Here is a 23,745-nt window from a genome sequence, read left to right on the forward strand (position 1 = left end):
CTGAAGCAGCAGCAGCAAACTGACCTGCTCCACCAGGAAATTCAACTTTTGTCTGATCACCTGCAGATTCAGGGTTCAAACTCAACCAGTCTGTGGTCAGTTCCCAGACAGAGAACTGCCCACTTGTGTTCATGCCATTTATCAATGACAGAGGGTTGGGACATGTATTTGCAGCAGCTAAAGCAGCACTTGCTTCTTTTTGGATTTTGAATGACACTCTCCAGTGGTTGCTCTTCCTTTCTTGGTCTTCCCTAGAGACATTTCTCTCACTAAAGAATGTGGCTCCACTTCAAAATCCTGTCGTGCTCTTGTTCAAGGAGATGTGTTTGTTGCTGTCAAACTGTTACTCACAATGATTCCACGGGGTCACATCATGACTCGTGTTCTATCAAGACCACAGGCAATCGTGTCAGTCATACTGCTTGTGTGTGATGTACTGAGTTGACACTGCAACTTCACTTGTAAGAACCCCGCTTACAAAACTTCGTATGCCAGTTCTTTGATCTGAGACATAGTGGTCCAGTTGTCTTGATATCCAGGAGTACGCACTGTATCCCTCAAACTAGACAACCCTTCCTTGGACAATATTTTGAAAATTTCACATCCCTTAGAGACTACGCATGCAGCAAATGAAAGCTTCATGGCTTGACCCAAAGTAACCGCAGTCCAGCTGCATCTCTGTGGCAGAATTCTTGTAAGTCTTTTTCCCGATGGCAGCATTGTGATTCATCAATTTTGGACGTGTCAGTGGCTTTTGAAAAGCCTGTCACACCCCGTTGGTGTCAGATGCAGCATCTCCGATCATGCCCTGACGGCTTCACTTAGCACCCATATGCAGACTTTCCAGATTGCTGGGTGCATTGCACCCATTTTGAGAAAGATGGGTGTCTCCAATTTGTCTGTTATTAACCATCATGGGAAGTCCTTCCTCACATGTATCAAGGGACTGTGTGTGAACTTCTGGTATTTGTTTTTCGGGGTGATACTTCCACCACTAATTTGTTATCAACCTCACTGTTGAAAACCAGGAAGTACATTTGCAGGCAGACACAGGAGCTACCGTTTCTCTGATTAACCTTGAAATGTATGCTCATTTTTGTTCTCCTGATTTTTCCCTGTTCTCCCATGATGGCAGTTTGATTCCCCCCTCGGTCAACACACAGCCAACAGTGCATATAAGAGGGTCATATGGCTAATAACTGTTGGTTGTTGATAGTCACTCAGCTGACAACATGTTTGGTCTAGGTGCCATCTCACTGTTTGGGTTTTCCATCACTGACAAGGTGCAGGTGGTCTCAGACACTGTTCCCTTTCAGGAGCTTGATGACCTTTGTACGACTTTTGCAGCCCTGTTCTAACCTGGTCTGTGATCATCACAGATTTCCAGCTTCAAGTCTCCTTACATCTACACAGTGCCCCATTTTTGCTGGGTACATCCTATTCTTGTCTCCTTGCGAGGCATCATTTAGTGAGAACTTGGTCACCTCGACGAACATGTTAAAATTGGTGCATGGGCCACACCCCTCTCGGTGATCAAGAAACCTAATGGCTCCCTCCAGCTATGTGGAAATTTTAAGTTGACAATCAGTGCCCAGGAACAAGTGGAAACATATCCCTTACCATGTACAGAGAACTCCCTCACGAAGCTTGTCAGGCTGAATGTTTTTCGAAGGTAGATCTTGCTGAAATAGAGTTGCAGATTCCTCTGGATGAGGAATCACGAAACATTACAGTCTTTAACACTCCCTTTGGCTTATACAAAGACAAGTGTCTGGGTCTGTTGGGGTCTGTTCCACTCTGGCAGTTTTTCAAAGGTATCTGGAACAGTTAACCATGTCCATCCCTGCTTGTACTAACTACCTCAACAACATAATTTTCATCAGCTCTACACATCAGGAACACACCTGCTCAACCTTTGTATGCTCTTTATCATGTTGATGCAGGGCTCAAGTGCCACTCACACAAATGCCAGTTTTTTTAAGTAGCAAGTGGAATACCTCAGCCACTTGTTGAACAAAGACTAAATCCAGCCCACTGACTGGAATCTTTCTGCAATTGACTCTGTACCCTATCCCCAACACTTACAGAAGTGCAGGCATTTCTGTGAAAGATGAATTATTATTTTACGTTCCTTCCATAATCAGACCACATTATGCATCCACTCAATCAACTGTGAAAGAAGGGCATTCAGTTCAGGAGGATGGCTGACTGTGAGCAAGCTCTCACACAGCTGAAGCAGCTGGTGCTCTTCACATGCTGCCTTATGCCTTTTTCTCCATCATGTCCACTGGTTTTTCTGATGCTTCTCCTTATAGTATTGGTGCAATGCTGATGCATAGGAAACATAATGGTACCAACTTATGCATCCAAGATGCCAATACCCAACCACAGTCGCAAACTGAAAAAGAAGCTTTGGAAATCAGATTTGACATTAAGAAGTTCCATGTTTATCTATTTGGAATCAATTTTACCATCATTACAGATCACAAACTTCTGGTAGCACTCTTTGGACCCCGCACTCAGCTTTCAGAGTGGACGGCACAATGGCTCCAGCACTGGGCACTTTTTTTACTCAGCTCCTGCTGTTAGCCACTAAATACAAACTAGCAGAACAGCAAAAAAATACGGTTGCTCTCTCTTGTCTCCCCGCAGAGCTCGACCAGACATTTGACCAACTGGAGTCCTCATGTTTCCACATTGACATGGAATGACAGCACGATTGTGATGGGTTCCCATTACAGCTACTCACATAGTTACAGTCACACACCGCAACCCTGCATTACAGCTCATCCTGTGATATGTGCTCCACAGGTGGCTTGCTTATTTTTTGAAGTTTGCCAATTCAGAAGTCTGGGCCTGCACACGCCTCACCCAGCATTTACCAGTCATCTCCGAGCACGAGCCATGGCACTTTTTTCCCTCTGCTCTTAAAATTGCTACCCCCACTCGCGTTTCATCCACTATCTATCACCTGATGTACTGTGTTAATGCGTAGTCTTACCCAGATGCACGGATAACATCACAACCCAGCATCCTGTACTCCACTTACTAGATAACTAACATGTTTACAGAGGTGATAGTAGAACTTTTGGTTTGGTTACCACGTTGGTGCGGGCGTGGAGCGGCCCCATCTCTATATTAGTCATCTCCGATGTTCTTCTGCTTGATGCAGAGGCTGGTGCTCATTGTGTTGTCACTCCTTCATTGTGGACATTGGGGTATGTCACAGATGAAAGCCCTTGTCAGGTGACAAGCATAGTGGCTGAGATTGAAAAAAGATGTGGCAGTCATGGCGCAGAAAAGTTCTACTTGTGCTCAGAACCGGGCTGCTCCTCCCCAGTCCTTCATCCCCAGGCCCACCTCCCCAATAATTCCTGAGGCAGCCACCAGTGACTTATTGTCGTGGAACTTATTCAAATAACCCACATGTGTTCAGCATGGTGTCTATTGTCCCTGAAATTGACATCAATGTCATCATCCAGATTATAACCATCAAAAGGCTTCCTTGCACCATTGTGTCGGGTAATGGGCCCAATTCATGGCAACAGCTTTCGGACAATTCTACACCTCCAATGGCATTAAGCACCTGTTTAGTCCACCAGTTCACACATTCTCCAGTAGCAAAGTAGAGCATGTGGTGCAAATGTCTAAAACAACAAATGTAAAAGTGATGGGCATTTCTACCACCACAGCTGTGCTCACAATGTTTCTGAGCACCTACAGGACCACCCCTGTCCATGACTTTAGGCTGGCGGAGCTCCTCCATGAGTGGCAGCCATGCACTCTCTTCCATCTTCTGGCTCCACAGCCCACAGAGATGCAGCCTGGCACACCAGGCACACCCATGGGGATCAGCTGTATGAGCACGTTCATATGGGGCAAAACCATTGTGGATTCCAGTTAAAGTGGGTGTCACCCATGGACGACACCTTACAATGGTTGACGCTATGAAGGACCTGGAACACTTTCACACTTATCAACCCCATCCATGCCCATTGACCGTAACAGCATTAGTGGCCCAGTTGGACCTGGCATGCCCACCCTTGCTGATCTCCCACCTACATAGGTACAGCTTGCATTCCTGCACATAAGCGGCAGCTCCTGTGGACATGGGCATGGAGGTGGAATCCTCACCGCAGCCTCCACCCCTGCAGCCATTGTCACTTCCAATGTGCAGTGGGCTGCAGATCCCTGGGTGCTTCCCTCCAGCCAGCAGGCTTCAGTGCCAGGACACCTCCCATGATACCATTTCGCCTTCCCCAACATCATGCTGTGCACTTCTGGACCTATGTACATTTTTCTGGCAGGAGGGATCTGGTATCCCATGTCAGTCAGTATGAATGCTTACCAGAAGGCATGGACCTCCATGTATGCTGCTATATGGCAGTACTATATTCTTCAAGCACCTATGTCACCATTGCAGCACTGGCTACAGAGACACACCCAGCCTGCTGGTCTGTCAGCACCCATGGCTGCTGTTTAAAGCCAGCAGCACAGCCACTTGGTCAGTCATAATTTCACTGTGCTGTTGTAGAGGATCTCGCTACACATTTTGTTTTAGTTATGGATTCACTACATCTTGGTTTACTCATTGGACTTGTTATTCTACTGTGCAATCTCCATTGTCTGTCTGTCTCATTGTTGTCCACCTGTTTACTCTGTGATAGCTCATTGTTAACACTTCTGGCCAGTCTCCACAGCTTCTTGAGTCATTGTTGTTCAATTCCAGTCACTATACTTTATCCTAATGAAGGACTTTTTCTAGGGGAGTGTTGCTGAAAAGAAAGAGAAGTCACTTCAGAAACTGGATCAAGAGACACACAAGGTACACCAGACAATTAGGAACTAATAGTGAACTAAAAGGTTAAGCCCTGATTCAAATTCTGAAGTACTCTTAATAATGAGTGTTTGTAGTATTGCAAGGTATTGTTCAATAACATCTTCATTCCATCAGATTCTTCTTCTCTGCTCCAAAGTTTGTTAATACACAAGTTTTAATAGTTATTTTAATTTCTTGCTTACAAGAGTGTCAGAAATAAATTCTCTACAAGAAAAATTATTTGTTGCTTCAGTATAAATAAGTTTTTGTTACAAACATACAAAGTTTCAATCCCTGTACAGCTGATCTACTTCCTCCCTATGTCATAAAGACAGTAATGTGTACCACTATTTCACAGTTCTTAGTAGTGATCATTTGTCCAGATCTTTTTCTTTTCCTTACTGTCAATATATAAGGACGTAAACTGACACAGTAATCACTTCTTCCTAGTCATTACTTGTCTTTACCAGCCTTTTTAGAAGTTGTAACTAAGAATAACAATTGTTTAAGCATCTTATATTCATAATTTTAATCTTCATGTAACTTACAGGTTTTTTTCTGTTAATTATATACTCACTCAAACTTTTTTCAAAGTAATCATTATAAGTTTCAAAGGAATTATTCTCTGTTATCAAAGTAATTATTTTACTGAAGTACTTCTCGCAGTATTTGATATAATTATGATATACATACGATTTAACTCTATTTGTTCATAACTATTCTGTTTGCATAACATGAAGCCACCACAGCCACCGGAGTCTTGGACGGGCACGAGAGATGCTCTGGAAGAAGGCGCAGTTGCCCCACATGCAAACTGGGTGGGGAAAAAATATAAGGGTGAAGAGGATTGTCTTTTCCTTAATGTCTACACTTCAAAGGTCTTACATACCTGTAATATGCCTAGAATATTGCTATTGTTTTAGTACTGTTAGATCATAGCTTTTATATTATCTTTGGTACTGGACATACAAACAGTAGCTTCATAAAATGATCCTACTACTAACTGAAAATGTGAAGTACTAAGTTTCAATACTCAACTAAGTCATCACATGTTGTGTTCACAGTTCATTACCTTCTAGTAAATAAATTAATGTAAATTATCACTGTGGGGAAAAAATATAATGTCAAAATTTGGGATACCAAGATAGACTATAGTCTGTTTAAAATTAGTTGCAACTTCTGACAGTTCAGTCCTTTGACGTCAGCCAGTTTGTTTACTTGGTAAGATGGAGGTTTTGATATGTGCAGCACAGAGGTTCCATTTACTCCACCTTATATATGCTATGTCCAGCGTTACCCAGTGGAACATTTCTTTGTACCCAGAGCAAAATATCCGCTTTCCTTCACTGAGTTGTTGGAGTGCTGTCCATCACAATGGAGTGGTATTGTCAAATGTGGAGGAATATTTTGTAGCAGGTCTTCTCAGCTATGGATGAGTTCTTGGACAACCACTTTTATTGAGAATCTTGTGTTTAGAAGTGCTGCACTATTGTTATTAATGCTATGCCAACACAGAACACTTGTTCACAATATCTGAAGATGCAAGAACACTAAAATGCCAGAAAATAACCAAGAAATCTGATGAACATAGATGCAACTAATGTACAACACCACATGGTACTGTTTATCCAAGTCATGCTTTAATGACCCACCTACTGGTGGCACAGTAGGGAAAGTCGGCTCGACATTGGTGCTTCCTGGGCAATGGCATCACATCAGTACAGCTGAGCCAAACGTCAAAAATAACCACTAATTTTAAATGCACTGAGAGTGAAGGAACTCTACTATCTTGGAAGCAGAGTAACATGTTGCCAGAAGCAAGTAGGACATAAAAAGCAGACTAGCAAAAGCAAAGAGCTCATTCCTGGCCAACAGAAATTTCTGAGAATGTATGTTTGGAGCACAGTTTTATCAGGAAATGAATCATGGACTGTGAGTAAACTGTCAAAGAAGAATTTGATATGTGGATCTACAGGAGGATGTTGAAAATTACATGAAATTTTAAGATAAGAAACGAGGAGGTTCTCCATAGAATTGGCAAAGAAAGGAATATATGGAAAACACTAACAATGAACCATGGTCCTTGCCGGTGGTGGGGAGGTTTGCGTGCCTCAATGATACAGATAGCCATACCGTAGGTGCAACCACAATGGAGGGGTATCTGTTGAGAGGCCAGACAAACATGTGGTTCCTGAAAAGGGGCAGCAGCCTTTTCAGTAGCTGCAGGAGCAACAGTCTGGATGATTGACTGATCTGGCCATGTAACACTAACCAAAATGGCCTTGCTGTTCTGGAACTGCGAACGGCTGAAAGCAAGGGGAAACTACAGCCATAATTTTTCCTGAGGGCATGCAACTTTACTGTATGATTAAATGATGATGGCATCCTCTTGGGTAAAATATTGCGGAAGTAAAATAGTCCCCCATTCGGATCCCGGGCGGGGACTACTCAAGAGGACATCGTTATCAGGAGAAAGAATACTGGTGTTCTACGGATCGGAGCGAGGAATATCAGATCCCTTAATCGGGCAGGTAGGTCAGAAAATTTAAAAAGGGAAATGGATAGGTTAAAGTTAGATATAGTGGGAATTAGTGAAGTTTGGTGGCAGGAGGAACAAGACTTTTGGTCAGGTGACTACAGGATTATGAATACAAAATCAAATAGGGGTAACACAGGAGTAGGTTTAATAATGAATAAAAAAATAGGAGGATGGGTAAGCTACTACAAACAGCATAGTGAACGCATTATAGTGGCCAAGATAGACACAAAGCCCACATCTACCACAGTAGTACAAGTTTATATGCCAACTAGCTCTGCAGATGACGAAGAAATTGATGAAATATATGAGGAGATAAAAGAAATTATTCAGGTAGTGAAGGGAGACGAAAATTTAATAGTCATGGGTGACTGGAATTCGAGAGTAGGAAAAGGGAGAAAAGAAAATATAGTAGGTGAATATGGATTGGGGCTAAGAAATAAAAGAGGAAGCCGCCTGGTAGAATTTTGCGCAGAGCATAACTTAAACATAGCTAACATTTGGTTCAAGAATCATGAAAGAAGGTTGTATACATGGAAGAACCATGCTGATACTAAAAGGTATCAGATAGATTATATAATGGTAAGACAGAGATTTTGGAACCAGCTTTTAAATTGTAAGACATTTCCAGAGGCAGATGTGGACTCTGACCACAAACTATTGGTTATGAACTGTAGATTAAAACTGAAGAAATTGCAAAAAGGTGGGAATTTAAGGAGATGGGACCTGGATAAACTGACTAAACCAGAGGTTGTACAGAGTTTCAGGGAGAGCATAAGGGAACAATTGACAGGAATGGGGGAAAGAAATACAGTAGAAGAAGAAAGGGTAGCTCTGAGGGATGAAATAGTGAAGGCAGCAGAGGATCAAATAGGTAAAAAGACGAGGGCTAGTAGAAACCGTTGGGTAACAGAAGAAATATTGAATTTAATTGAAGAAAGGAGAAAATATAAAAATGCAGTAAATCAATCAGGCAAAAAGGGATACAAACGTCTCAAAAATGATATCGACAGGAAGTGCAAAATGTCTAAGCAGGGATGGCTAGACGACAAATGTAAGGATTTAGAGGCTTAGCTCACTAGGGGTAAGATAGATACTGCCTACAGGAAAATTAAAGAGACCTTTCGAGAAAGGAGAACCACTTGCATGAATATCAAGAGCTTTGATGGGAACCCAGTTCTAAGCAAAGAAGGGAAAGCAGAAATGTGGAAGAAGTATATAGAGGTCTATACAAGGGTGATGTACTTGAGGACAATATTATGGAAATGGAAGAGGATGTAGATGAAGATGAAATGGGAGATATGATACTGCGTGAAGAGTTTGACAGAGCACTGAAAGACCTGAGTCGAAACAAGGCCCCCGGAGTAGACAACATTCCATTAGAACTACTGACCGCCTTGGAAGAGCCAGTCCTGACTAAACTCTACCATCTGGTGAGCAAGATGTATGAGACAAGTGAAATACCCTCAGACGTCAAGAAGAATATAATAATTCCAATCCCAAAGAAAGCAGGTGTTGACAGATGTGAAAATTACCGAACTATCAGTTTAATAAGTCACAGCTGCAAAATACTAACGCAAACTCTTTACAGACGAATGGAAAAACTGATAGATGCCGACCTCGGGGAAGATCAGCTTGGATTCTGCAGAAATGTTGGAACACATGAGGCAATACTGACCCTACAACTTATCCTAGAAGAAAGATTAAGGAAAGGCAAACCTACGTTTCTAGCATTTGTAGACTTAGAGAAAGCTTTTGACAATGTTGATTGGAATACTCTCTTTCAAACTCTGAAGGTGGCAGGGGTAAAATACAGGGAGCGAAAGGCTATTTACAATTTGTGCAGAAACCAGATGGCAGTTATAAGAGTCAAGGGGTATGAAAGGGAAGCAGTGGTTGGGAAGGGAGTGAGACAGGGTTGTAGCCTATCTCAAATGTTATTCAATCTGTATATGGAGCAAGCAATAAAGGAAACAAAAGAAAAGTTCGGAGTAGGTGTTAAAATCCATGGAGGAGAAATAAAAACTTTGAGGTTGGCCGATGACATTGTAATTCTGTCAGATACAGCAAAGGACTTGGAAGAGCAGCTGAACGGAACGGACAGCGTTTTGAAAGGAGGGTACAACATGAACATCAACAAAAGCAAAACGAGGATAATGGAATGTAGTTGAATTAAGTCGGGTGATGCTGAGGGAATTAGATTAGGAAATGAGACACTTAAAGTAGTAAAGGAGTTTTGCTATTTGGGGAGCAAAATAACTGATGATGGTTGAAGTAGAGAGGATATAAAATGTAGAATGGCAACGGCAAGGAAAGCGTTTTTGAAGAAGAAAAATTTGTTAACATCGAGTATAGATTTAAATGTCAGGAAGTCGTTTCTGAAAGTATTTGTATGGAGTGTAGCTATGTATGGAAGTGAAACGTGGATGATAAATAGTTTAGACAAGAAGAGAATAGAAGCTTTCGAAATGTGGTGCTACAGAAGAATGCTGAAGATTAGATGGGTAGATCACATAACTAATGAGGAGGTATTGAATAGAACTGGGGAGAAGAGGAGCTTGTGGCACAACTTGACTAGAAGAAGGGATCGGTTGGTAGGACATGTTCTGAGACATCGAGGGATCACCAATTTAGTATTGGAGGGCAGCGTGGAGGGTAAAAATCGTAGAGGGAGACCAAGAGATGAATACACTAAGCAGATTCAGAAGGATGTAGGCTTTAGTAGGTACTGGGAGATGAAGAAGCTTGCACAGGATAGAGTAGCATGGAGAGCTGCATCAAACCAATCTCAGGACTGAAGATCACAACAACATTAACAACAACAACAAGAAGGGACAGGATGACTGGACAAGTGTTAACACATTGAGAAACATCTTCCATTCTACTAGAGGGAGCTGTATAGGGTAAAAGCTGTATGGAATATGTCAAAAAACTTATTGAGGATTTTTGGTGCAAGTGGGTTGAAGAAGTTGGCACTGAAGAGGAATTTTTGGCAGGCCCTATTGAATCAATCAGAAGACTGATGATCTGGCCCTCTCCTTTTTTTTTTTTAAAGGCTTGTGTATATTTGGCAGATGGCTGTAACAATATTTGAAGCATCAAATACATTTTATTACTTGAAGTGCTAACAGAGCTAAACAAGAAAAAAATATGTGACTCATCAAGCTTTCCCAGTGGATGTATTGTAAATAGTCTTCATGGGTTTGCCGCTCGAACATGTTGTGTAAATTCCACAATACTTCCTCGGACCAACTGTCCAACATCTTCAGGTGGTTCAGCCTTGCTCATGGCTAGGCACGACTGATGGTATCCGCATGCCAATGCCCCATTTTTAGAACACGCACGCGAAGATTGTACAGCCACAGAAATCGCACATGTGCATTGATTTGCCATATTCAAACTCCTATTGCCAAAAATCGCAGAGCAGCTCCCCGTGCATGCGTTGTATGCTGCATTTTCCAACAGTACGGCCAGACGTTACTCACTAGTGGCTGTACTAGGCCAGTGTTATGACGGGCCTGTTATCGAAGACTCTTGATTATCATGTCATGATTTAATAGCACCCAATGGAGGGTTCCAGGCTGTGCTAAGTTGAAATCCTGTATCCTTGTTGATGAGATTATCGGCTGTACAGATATGTATTGCTTCCTTAATGACGTAGTGCCAGAAAGATGATGCCGAGGATAAAACTTCCACCTTTTCATAAGTCAAACAATGACCTGTATTCAGGCAATGTTCCGCAATAGCCAATTTTTCCAGTTGATGAAGGCATGTATAACGCTGATGTTCATCGCAACATTCTTGTACTGTGCAGCATGTCTGGCCTATATATGCTGCCCCACACTGACAAGGAATCTTGTACACACTAAATTTCCTCAGTCCAAGGTCATCCTTAACCAAACCCAACAGGTTTCTCTGTTTTGCAGATGGTTGAAAGACACACTTAATTCCATGATCCTACCCATCGGATCACTTTTTAATTTACTATATGCAGGATTGTCAAGCAGTTTGTATAGCTTACTGTTATATTCTGTGTGTGAGAGAAGCACAGTAACATTTCCTTTGTCAGCAGGTAAGATGACGATGTCTTGGTCTTCTCTCAATTCTCGTAGAGAATTTCTTTCAGCTGAGGTGATGTTAAAGTTGGACCTCTTAGATGAAGCTTGAGTCAAGATGCGGCATGTGTCATGCCTAAGGATCCAGAGGAAAACTGTGGAACTCATCAGGAAGAGCTTGATTCCAGCAAAAGTCACTAAGGTTTTGTGTCAACAGGCTGCAGTTCCTCCTAGACTCTACAGTCTACCCAAGATCCATAAGAATGGGGTGCCTCTCCATCCCATTGTAAGTAACATAGGAGCACCTGCTTATTTTGTTGCCAAATACCTGACATCACTATTGGGACCTCTCGTAGGCAAGTGCGACCATCACATTCGAAACTCTGAAGATTTCATAGGTCTCCTGAAAACCCTTAGACTGCAATCAATGGATCTGTTAGTAACTTTCAATGTTGTGTCTTTATTTACAAAGGTGCCCTTGCAGGACTGTTTGGGGCTCATAAGCAACATGTTTGAAGAGGACATAGAAGCATTATTCAAGCATGTGCTTACTTCAACATACTTCTTATTTCAAGACCAATATTTTGAACAAGGGTCGGTGTCACCACGGGAAGCCCTCTGTCTCCTGTGGTGGCCAATTATTTTATGGAGGACTTTGAAGAAAAAACACTACGGTCAGCCTCTCTCAAACCCTTTTGTTTTCTGTGGTATGTGGATGATACATTTGTGGTGTGGCCACATGAATGTGATACTCTACCTACATTTCTTCAGCATCTGAATTCACTCCATCCAAATATAAACTTCACAATGGAAGTGGAAAAAGATGGTACTTTACCTTTTCTTGATGTCTTGGTACAAAGGAAAGCAGATGGAGCCTTAGGACACAGTGTCTACTACAAGTCAATGCGTACAGATCTATAACTGCAGGCCACAAGCTGCCACCATCCTGCACAATGCAGTAGTGCATTATGTACTTTAGTTCATAGAGCACTTGTGGTATCTGATCCTGAGAGCCTGTCGAAGACACGGAATTAAGTGTGTTTTTCAACCATCTGCAAAACTGAGAAACCTGTGGTTCAGTTAAGGATGACCTTGGACTGAGGAAATGTGATGTGTACAAGATTCCTTGTCAGTTTGGGGCAGCGTATATAGGCCAGACATGCCACACAGTACAAGAACGCTGCGATGAACATCAGCGTCATACACACACCCTCGTCAATCGGAAAAGTCAGCAATTGCGGAACACTGCCTGAATACAGGATGTCGTTTGATTTATGAAAACGTGGAAGTTTTATCCCCAACATCATCTTTCTGGAACTGCATCATTAAGGAAGCAATACATATCTGTACAGCCCATAATCTCATCAACTGACGACAACCTGGCTGCTATTAAATCATGACATGAAAATCAAGATTCTTCGATAACAGGCCCATCATAACACTGGCCTAGTATGGCTGTTGGTGAGTAATGTCTGGCCACACTGTTGACAAATGCAGCATACAGCGCACATGCAGGAGAGCCCCATTGCGATTTTCAAAAGAGGGAGTTTGAATATGGCAAATCACTGCGCATGCACGATTTCCACGACTGTGCATTCTTTGCATGCGTGTTCTAAAAATGGGGCATCAGCATCCGGATACTATGAGTTGTACCTAGCCACGAGCAAGGTTTAACTGCCTGAAGATGTTGGACAGTTGCTCCGAGGAAATATTGTGGAATCTGCACAACGTGATCCGGTGGCAAACCCGTGAAGACTATTTACAAGAAAAAATATTCTGTGGCATTGCCAAAACTCTGATTGTGCAGATCACAAAGTTATTTGAAATAAACTAAAATATTATGGTATCCTTCTTACCTGGATAGCATCTTACTCACCCAACAAAAAGCAGAGGGTCACATTAACAGACTGTATCCCGGGTATGGAAATAACCTGACAAAGGGAGAACATAACATGTGGAATGCCACAGAGTTCAGGACTGCCCAACTCTTGTTTTTAACCTACATAGATGGTTCACACCTAACAGTTTAAGTCTTCATCTAACAAAGACATATTATACAATTTCAAAGAAGCAGTAATGACCTTCTAGCACCAGAAGTAGATGTTAATAGCCTTACACTGAATGAAGCTCAGTGTAAAATTCCACAGAGCCAGATGGATAACAAGCAAACATGTAGTCAACACACAGATAAAGTAATTAAGTAGCTCAGTTGTTATGCCCTTAGAAGCACCTCTGATTGTGTTGACCTTAGGACAAGTGTGTTGACTTATTTTACATATTTTCACTCCCTGTTCTCATACAGAAATATCTTGCAAGGCAGTGCATCTGCAGTAAATAAAGCATTTGTTCAGCAGAAGTGAGCAGTAGGAGTATAATGTAAAGTAGATAATCACACAACTTGCAGAAGTTTTTTGAAGGAGCTTAGAATTATTACATTTACTTCCCAGTATGTTTAGTGCTTGGTGGTTTTTGTTACTGGCAATAAAAATCAGTTTCAACTGAACTGCAATACACACAATAAGAATACAAGACACAGAAATAAATTTCATGTATAGTTTTCCTCCTTGCCCTGGCTTCAGAATGGAGTTACGTTCTCTGCAAACAAGATATTCAACAAACTCCCATCTAACGTAAGTGAGAAATAAAGAATCTCTATCAATTCCTAAAATATATCACGTTAGCCACTCTTTCTACAAATTATCTAGATCCACAGATTAAAAATTTCTGTTAGCTGCGTAGTAAGTAATAGTGTTTGTTAGAAATCTGTATGGCAAGTAATAATGAATCAGGAATATGACTCAGTGTTTGTTATTGTTGTCGCTGTGGTTGTGGTCTTCAGTCCAAAGACTGGTATGATGCAGCTTTCCACACTACTCTACCCTGTGGAATTGGTTGGTCCTACACAATTTAACACTCCTCCCCCCCCCCCCCCCACCCCAAATCCCTCACACACACACAAACACACACACACACACACACACACACACACACACACACACACACATATGTGCATGTGCATTTCTTTTATCCCCAATTCTGTCCAGTACCTCCTCATCGGTTACGTGAACTATCTACCTTATCTTCAGCATTCATCTGGAGCACCACATTCCAAAAGCTCCTTGACTCTTCTTGTCTGAGCTGTTTATCGTCCACGTTTGACTTTCATACAGTGCTAAACTCCACACAAAACATCATGGGGTGATCAATCCTTAATGCAGCTGCTTGGTGGCAAGGCCTTTGTGTAGAATTGTCACGCAGGTAGCACATGTCTGTTAGGTGACAGAATACAGTGTATTGAATGAAAGGGAGTCAAGTGAAATGGCGAAATACAAGTATTCTATTTGCCAAAGTGTATTCATGTGTGAGTCATACACACATACAGAATCAGCACATGCCATAAGAATATTATTTCAAGAGGAACTTTCTGATATTCAAGTTCTTAATTGGAACATGATTCACTGATTGATAAACAAATTTTGTTAAATAGAAAGCATTCTTGACAGGAATTGTGGATGACCACATACTACAATACTCACAAAAGAGACTTTCAATAACATTAATCATGCTCTGGAAAAGTCTCCTTTGGCATCTTTTCTCAGCAAATGGGAATTTCCTGTGACTTTGTTGGAATGGTTACAAAGTTACTGAAGTTAAAGCCCTATAAAATAACTGCAGTGCAAGAACTTAAACTGGATGATCCTCCAAAATGGTTGTGGTTTTGTGAATGGATTTTGAACAGAGGCATGATAGAGAAATTGACCCTTTCCTAGCTTCCTTGTCAGATGAATCATGTTTCCACCTAAGTGGATAAGTTAATTCACAAAATAACCATTAGTGGAGTTCTGAGAAGCCTTGCGTAATACACAAAGCACTCTTGGGTGATCAAAAAATAAGTGTGTGGTGTGCGACTAGCAGTGAGAGCATAATAAGTCATATTTTTATCCAGAAAACAATTAATAGTGAGAGATATGTGTAAAATATTTTGCGGCCTTTTTTGCCCAATTAACTAAGAGAGAACATGTTTTTAAGACCTTTCAGCAGGGCTCCACGATGGCAGATACTGCTAACTTCTCATTACAGGAAATTCATGAAGAGTTTCAAGTTAGAGTTATCATTAACAACACATGGCTTCCTTGTGTCCTCAGAGTCTTTCACAGCAGCATACATGGATAAAATATTCTCGGTTTTCCAGCCGCGTCAATTCAAATAAAATGCTCGAGCTTTCGATGACCATCTCCACCATCATCGTCTGGAGTTCACTGACTGCCAGGGCTGTTATGGTCTCTCGCTTACATAGGCATGATGACATCATCAGTAGCCAATCAGATCAATCCAATGTGGCGGGCGCGCTTAAGTTGACCCGGGCAGCTAGCGGAGCTATTGCCTGTGGCAGCCCCGGTGACTTCAGGTGGCGCCAGGGGCAGGCGCCACATTTGAAACAGCTGCTCCCATGTCATGCATCTGTCTCTGCTTTCTTTCGATGTCCAACACCCGTCCCCATGCCCTGCTGAGTGTGTATCCCTGGTCTCTGTTGAAATTGTTGTTTAAGCGAATCTCGGACGCTTCCTTTATAACGGAGTCCCAATATGTAGACGCATGAGCCAACATTGTTTCCAGCAGCCGTAAATTTCTTCATGGAGCACTTTGAGGAGCAGGCTCTGCAAATTGCGACATTACGGCCATCTTGCTTTCTACGATACGTTGATGACACCTCCCTGATATGGCCTCATGGTGAAGATACACTACAGCAGTTCATCGATCATATGATTATTGGCCCTTCCTTCTTTGAGGATGACAGTGGTGTGACTGAAATGTCACCAGTGAACACTACCTAAAGATGCTGCAAGACTTCGTTCTTCCCCAATTAGGTATGGTCGATGTGGATGTGGAACAATTATGGTTTCAACAAAATGGAGCAACCTCACATACAGCCAGAATTTGCATGGATTTCTTGCGACTAGTAGAGTAATTTCCTGTTTCGGTGACATTTCCTGGCCACCTCGCTCACCTGACCTTTAATGTGCAGACTTTTTTCTTTGGGGGTTACCTGAAGCAAGAAGTGTTCCGAACATGTTGTAACACCATTCCTGAGTTGAAGGATCACATCAGAACTGCCATCGGCACTGTCCCAGGAAATATGTTACACCAAGTTATGGAAAGCTTCCAGTGCCACCTAGATGAATGTGTTGTGCAGAGGAGGCATCATTTGACAGGATTCATATTCAAAAAGTAATCCACACAATGGACAATGACCTACACATTAGTAAATGGCATACCTTTAACTATTAATTGACATAAGAGGTAATAAATAAATTACAGTTACTGCCTGATGGTGTGTTTTTAATATCCTACTATGAACAATGCCACACCCTGTACTTACTGCGGACCTCCTTTCACCCATGCCATGGCCACAGCAGCCAGCCTCAAAGACCAGCTACATGATGTGAAAGCAATTGCATTAATGAATGATCACCCTGTATATGTAAAAATCTTTTCTTTGAAAAATACCATTGTAATCAAGTAAATGTTGAGCTTCCAAGAGAAGATAAACAGCAGCTGTGTAATAATACAGAGCAGGCAGCCACTTTTTTCTATGTTGCAGCTTTGTTATTAATTTAGTGGACTAAATTCAGATGGCATATGAGTGAATAGCATTAAGTAGTATAATGATAGTTTATTGTTAATGCAGTATACAGCTTAAGGTTCTATGATGTCCTTGCCTCATGCTGAAATATATCTTTGACTTCTAGGCCAACTACCAGTAGACCCAGAAGTCTACTGGTCCTCTGTCTTCATGGCCAAAATGTTTGTTTCATTAGCGATAGTTACTTACAGTGTGACATGGTACTATAGCCAGAAAACTCACTGTAAGTGACTTTGGTTGTGAGTGCCCTTGCAATTATATATACCTTGCCTCTTTCCACATCCCTGAAGGTTCTCCTTGGTAGGATCTACAGAATACAATGTATCAGCCACAGGTGTCAACAACTGATTTTGGTGACTGACACCTGAGGTAAGACAACAATGTTAAAACAGTGAAAAGAATAGGATAACAGAGAACATCTTGTTTACACATGGAGTAAGAATAATTTCAACAATTTCATAGATTCTGTACAAAATTTGAAGTATGAACGAAGCCACCAAAGGCCTACACACTCAGGGATACTTGAATGACCACCCCATTCAGAATTCTTCAAAGGAAACACTGACAAAAATCATACAGTGAGTAATGTCCAAAAATTATGAAGAATAAAATTCTCTGATAAAGCATCTTTGGGAAAAAGAATAAAAAATATTGATGGCTAAGCTGTTCATGTCAAGAGTTTTTCCAGAAAAAGTTGTGCTAGTATACATGAAATGTGACAAAGATGACCCAAACAACTATAATCCTGTTTCTTCAATATCTGGTTTCTCAAAATTACTGTAAATGCTTATTCTCATTAGATTACTTAAGTTACAAGAGAGGGAATATTCTGATCCAGTGCAGAATGATTTCTGAAAACAGAAATCTGCAGAAACTGTTGCTTCTAGTCAAACAGAATCTGTTCTGTACTCATTATATAAGAGAGGCCTATAAAGGGCTATTGACACAATTGCCCCTATAGCTATTACAGAAGAACCAGAAAGCTGTGTCATACATGGATATGCAACACAATGGATAAAATAATATGTTGGCAATAGGAGGCAAAACATGATGGCAAAGAGTGAATGTGAGTTAATAATAAGAGCTATTAAGTCTATTGTGCCATAACAATTTGTTCTGTTGATAAACAGTATTTCAATTGCCAGAATGAACAAAAAATTCTGTACACAGATGACCAGACATCATTATATGAAAAAAATCTGGATTAGTGCAAAAGAGCATTTATTTCTGAAAAATCACAGTGCAGTGGCTTGAACATTTTTAAACTATAGATAACTATAGATTTGAATAAGAGAACATTCACGGTGCTCAGCAACAAAGCAAAGGGGTACCATATAGACATAGTTACTGATGTAGTGAGACTACAAAGTGTAGCTGGTGTAAAATTTTTGCCAATTACTTTAGATACTGAACTACAGTTGAGATCATATGTAGACAATGTTTGCTGTAAACTGAACATTATGAAAGAGCTTGCAGAAGATGCTTGCAGATTATGTCTGTACATTGTACTATGTTCATTTTGAAACTTATGGAACTGTATTGTAATGAAGCCAAGAGAGAGAGAGAGAGAGAGAGAGTGAAACAGCCAAAGTATGAAGACCATTCTACACTTCTACATATGTTTTCCAATACTTCAAAGTCATGACATTCCCACTATATGCAGATAAAAACTACTAGTGTCCATTCGCATGACAAAACCGTTGTGAAATAAAGTCCTTGGCCAATTTATTAGACACACTACAGTTTTTAAGCAAATTTTGATTTATGTCTAACATTTTTTTTATATACACAGGTTGTGATAAAATGATTACGTGTAGTTTACTTCAAAAGTAGGATGATATAACAAATAAGTGAAATGTAGTATTTGTTGAAAATATTTTATCTCAGCAATTAAAAAAAAATGAAAATATTGTGAAAATGAAAACATTAGTTTTAACATCTTGCTGAGCCACCTTTTGCAGCTATGAGAATCTTAATACAATGTGGCAAGCTGTCGACACAGGACTGTACTGTGTCCTGTGTTTGTGGATGATGATACCACTCATAAATGATCTCTAAGAGCTGTGTTTATATTGTGATGACATCTTTTGCCATCTCCCACTTCATTACTCCCCATACATTTTCTATGGGGTTCATATTGGGACTATTACCTGGCCAGTCTAGCAGAGGGATATTTTGTTCCTTCAGAAAGGATTTAACTGACATGACTGTGTGACAGGAAGCTCCATCCAGCATAAAAATAAATGGTTCCCCATTTTGCAACCATTCTCTGAGCTGTGGTATTAACTGCTTTTGCTGGGCTTCCTTGTACTGGTCTTGCCTCATTATGCTTTTAACCACGTTTGTTTTTCAGTCTGAAAATGCAGTTATGATTAAATTTTTCTTCTGTTCGACAGCACACATACTGAGATTCATTAATTAAAATTTCAAACATGCTTTCAGCTCTGAAGCATACCTGTAAAAATCACGAAACATAATTAATATACTATGAATAAATGTACATAGGTTATATCATATTGTAAATAATAATTTTAAAGTTAAATTGCCAATCTCCAGAAGTCCACATCCTTATCACACCGCTTTGCTTTCATTGGGGCTGTTAACTTTGGTTTTCGGGTTTCTAGTGGGTTGGCAGGCCTTGAAATCAATATCCTTCAACTTCCTGTGAACAGTGCTATCAGGTACATTCACACTAGCCTCTTCCAGTTGAGATTTTATCTGTTTCATTGTTGCAGATCTGTTTTCTAGGCAAATTCTTTTGAGAAATCTTTCTGACCTTGGGGTGAAAATTGGTTTTCTTCCACATTTATTCTTCCTTCTGGGGCTCAGTTCTTCACCTCAACCAATTCTCTTCTTTATACACCTGATGCTAGCTTCTGACATTTCCAACTTTCGTGAAATCTCCCGATTGGAATACATATTCGTATTAGTGAGGGCTTTGACCTCAGCTTTTTTACTTGGTGAAATGTCCCCTCTTTTACCCATTTTTAAAGCTCACAATTAGTAATATGTGGCTGTTAAAAGTCAATTGTGATGTCAATATTATGAAATTGATAATCAAAGTGAAGAAAGTATTACACTAGTTACATGTGAGAATGCCACTGAACACGTCCTTTCTTGTATGCTGTACTCTGCACATTGATGTCTACATAAGTCAATAATAGATACAAAATTCAACAATGTAATAAGTTCCCTGAATAACTGTCATAAATTTTCCAATTAAATATAGTACTCAACAAGTAATTATTACAAATAACATAAAAAAATGTGCAGTGTGTCTAATAATTTGGCCCGGAACTGTGTACAAACAGATTGAGTATTCTTCAGAAAACCCCTCAATACCCATATTTACAACTAATAAGATATATATATTGAAGAGTATACAGAACATTACAAGTGAAAATGCTTGCTCAAGCTGCTGAAGGACTACTTAGTGTAAACATGACTCCTACAGTGTAGATGATTATATAGTTAAGTGAAGTTAACAAAATGATGTAAATGCCTAATGGCACTGTTGGCTTAGATATCCCACAGCATGGGTTCAGTTGCCTGTCAGAAAGCGAGTTCTTCTTCCACACACTACCCATTTTCCTTGCAAATATATGAGAGTTGCGTCATTTGCATAGTTGGATTTGTGTGTAGTCTGTTATGTCTGTGTTGTACGATGATGAGGAAAGGCTTCAGGACCAGATAACCTTCCATAGACATATGGAAAATTGAGGGATTTAACAACAAAGTAGCCACCTGGCTGGCAGATTCAACTGAACATACTCACCAATGGATCATCTAGCATCACCGTACTTATTTTAAGGGCAGTGGTGACCATGCTGAATGTACCAACTACTGCCCAATTCAGCTTCTGTCCAACATTATCGAGATATTCAAATGTATCCTTGATGACAGGCTGTGGATGTAGTCCAGCTCTCAATAAATCGATATGGGTTTGTGAAGGGATGTGGCATGATAGACACTATTTTTGCTGTACACTGGCTGTTGAAGAAATTCCTCAAGAAAAGAAAGACACTACATTTTCCCTTTCTTGACCTAGAAAAGGTATTTGATTGAGTATGATGTCAGATGATTTGGTATTCTCTTTGCAATCATCAAGTTTCTGAAACTTATGTAAATTGAATATAAATGCTGTACATAACACAATCAGCCTGGTGCACTGCTCTGCAGGACTGACAGACAGCTTACTTGTGATAGTTGGTACTCATCAAGATTCAGCTCTGCCTCTGCTGCTCTATGTTACCATAGTGGATACCATAATGCACAGAAGTGTGTACCATGGATAATCCTATAAGCTGATGATCTACATCTACATTTATACTCTGCAAGCCACCCAACGGTGTATGGCAGATACTGGAGAGGATGTTGAAACTCTGGTCCAGATATGGTATGATTTTCTACAAAGATTTGGCCCCCATTTGAACCCCCACAAGTCTCAGTACTTTGAAATGACTCCATCTCCTGGAACTATACAAATTAATGGAGCTCCTCATACTGAAGTGGACAGATTCCGATATCTAGATCCTTGGCTACAGAGTGACAGCTATGTGAATGAGGATGAGTGAGCAAAACCAAAGTGACCTAAATGCATTTCAGAGATATCACTGGTATTCTTTGTAATAAGAAGATGTCAGTCTTCCTAAAATCAAAGACATACTGTACAATGGGGATCCCAGTTGCATTATATGATATCAAGTGTTGGAACACACCTGGAACTGCTGAGCACATACAGCATGTCTTGAAAATGTGGATACTGAGAAGATCATAGACATTTTCCCAGTACAATGATCTGACAACGATGATGACTTCTCTCAAACTGAACATCCTATCAAATTGCACAGTTTCACATGTACTCTTTCCATAGGAGAGTGCAGAGAGGCTTGGAATTTAATCAAGGATATTGATGGAAATAATGGTGATCAAGAGCTTTATATCACCACTTCTCCTCCTCTTACCAGCCAAGTACTGGCAGTGACAATTTCATCCACCACCAGGATTTGAACCTGTTTACCTGTGCCACTGCACAGGCATGCATTAGTGACTTCAGATAGAGAGGAAAGTATACCACATAAAGTAGTATGTTGTAGGTTATGTTCTTGACTAAATATAAACACCATTCACAGATTACGCCTTAGGTCTGTTCCAGCTGGCCAACTGCTGCCTACAAGTCATTAAGAGGAGTGATCTATGATTTTGGGACATGTGATCAGCATGTCACCAATTCCTACAGCTGTTATTGCCGGTAGATGAATCCCAATAATGCCACTGCTTCTTTATTCAAGCAGATCCTCATTGGCCTCACAAGTGCTGAGTGGACCCTGATGTTCTTACCAGTGTGAACTATTCTCTATGGACAAACACATAGCTACCATAGTTCAGAATTAACACTTTAATAATAATAGAAAATTCAGTTAAATGTGTGTAATATTGCTGATGATCACAGTCATGAAGTATTTGTTTTAAACTGTAGTATACAGACTACATATTAAGACTCTAAGGCAAGCTACTGATGTATCTGATATATTGAGTACACTGTCTGTGCATGACTAATCAAATAGGACCAAGTAAAAATGAATTGATGTGATTAAAGAGCAGTTAATTAATGCTTCAACAAAAAGTGTTAATTAAACAATGGAAGCTCCAGGTTGGAGTAGCAGCAATGTAGGAATGGGGAGTTTGGTACTTAATGTAAAGATGACATGTTAATTTGCAGACAGGCACAATTATAGACACTCTAAACATAAGCTTTCATTCACAGCCTTCATCAGAAAAAGAAAGAGAAACACACACCATTCATTCACACAAGCAAGCAAACGAGACCTCCCACTCTGGCAGTTTGGGCCACAATGCAACTATCACATGGGATGCAAGCAGCAATCTGGAGGGGGCAGGGAAGGGATAGCAGTGTATGGGTTGAGGGAGAGAGGAGCACTGTCTGGTGGAGTGTGCAGAGATTAGAATGCCAAGAGGCACAGCGTCAGCAGGATGTGGGCCAAGGAGGTGAGGAAAACAGAGCAAAAAGAGAGAGGCGCAGAGAAAGTTGGACAGGTGTGTTGGCAGAGAGTGGCAAACAAAGAGGGTGGGAGACAAGATTGAGGAGGAGGTGATAGGACAGAGAAGGTGGAAACTGTTGGGTGGAGGGCGTGGTGACTGTATGTTATCATAGTTTGAGACTGGGATAATGCCAGAGCAGAGAATGTGTTGTAGGGATAACTCCCATCTGCGCAGTTCAGAAAAGCTGGTGGTGGAGGGGAGGATCCAGATGGCTTGGGTAGTGAAGCAAGAACACCAGTAGCTCTTCTGAATTGTGCAGATGGAAGTTATCTGTACAACACATTCTCCCTTCCCATAATTATCCCACCTTCAACCTACAGTAATGTAGTGCCCCCACACTCTCCACGCAACAGTTTCCACCCCCTCTGTCTTATCACCTCTTCCAGTTCTCATCTCCCACCCTCTTTGTTTGCTGCCCTCTGCTAATGTTTCCACCCATCTTTCCCTGATGCTCTCCTTCTTTGCTCCATTTTCCCCACCTCTCTGCCCCACATCCTCCTGATGCTGGGTCTCTTAGCATTATAGTCTCTGCACACTCTATCAGGCAGCTCTCCTCTCTCCCCCCACCCATTTACTGCTATCCCTTCCTCTTCCCCGCCCCTTTCAGATTGCTGCTTCCATCCCACGT

The 23,745-nt window shown here is 41.0% G+C and overlaps 1 protein-coding gene across 8 annotated transcripts in view; it reads left to right on the forward strand.

Annotated features, from left to right (window-relative positions):
• The window catches only part of LOC124777225 (esterase E4-like), a 121,252-nt gene that overhangs the window by 58,392 nt on the left and 39,115 nt on the right, over nt 1-23,745 (forward strand). For 5 of the 8 annotated variants that reach the window (XM_047252545.1, XM_047252547.1, XM_047252548.1 and 2 more), the window contains one exon: nt 5,560-5,697. The exons of 2 other annotated variants lie outside the window; for them this stretch is intronic. In XM_047252545.1, coding sequence (XP_047108501.1) covers nt 5,560-5,697 — 138 coding nt within the window. Of the gene's footprint in view, nt 1-5,559; nt 5,698-23,745 lie in introns of those variants that run through there. One more of the 8 variants, XM_047252551.1, reaches the window with a different exon arrangement.

This window comes from Schistocerca piceifrons, chromosome 2, assembly GCF_021461385.2.
Source record: "Schistocerca piceifrons isolate TAMUIC-IGC-003096 chromosome 2, iqSchPice1.1, whole genome shotgun sequence".
Lineage (NCBI taxonomy): Eukaryota > Metazoa > Arthropoda > Insecta > Orthoptera > Acrididae > Schistocerca > Schistocerca piceifrons.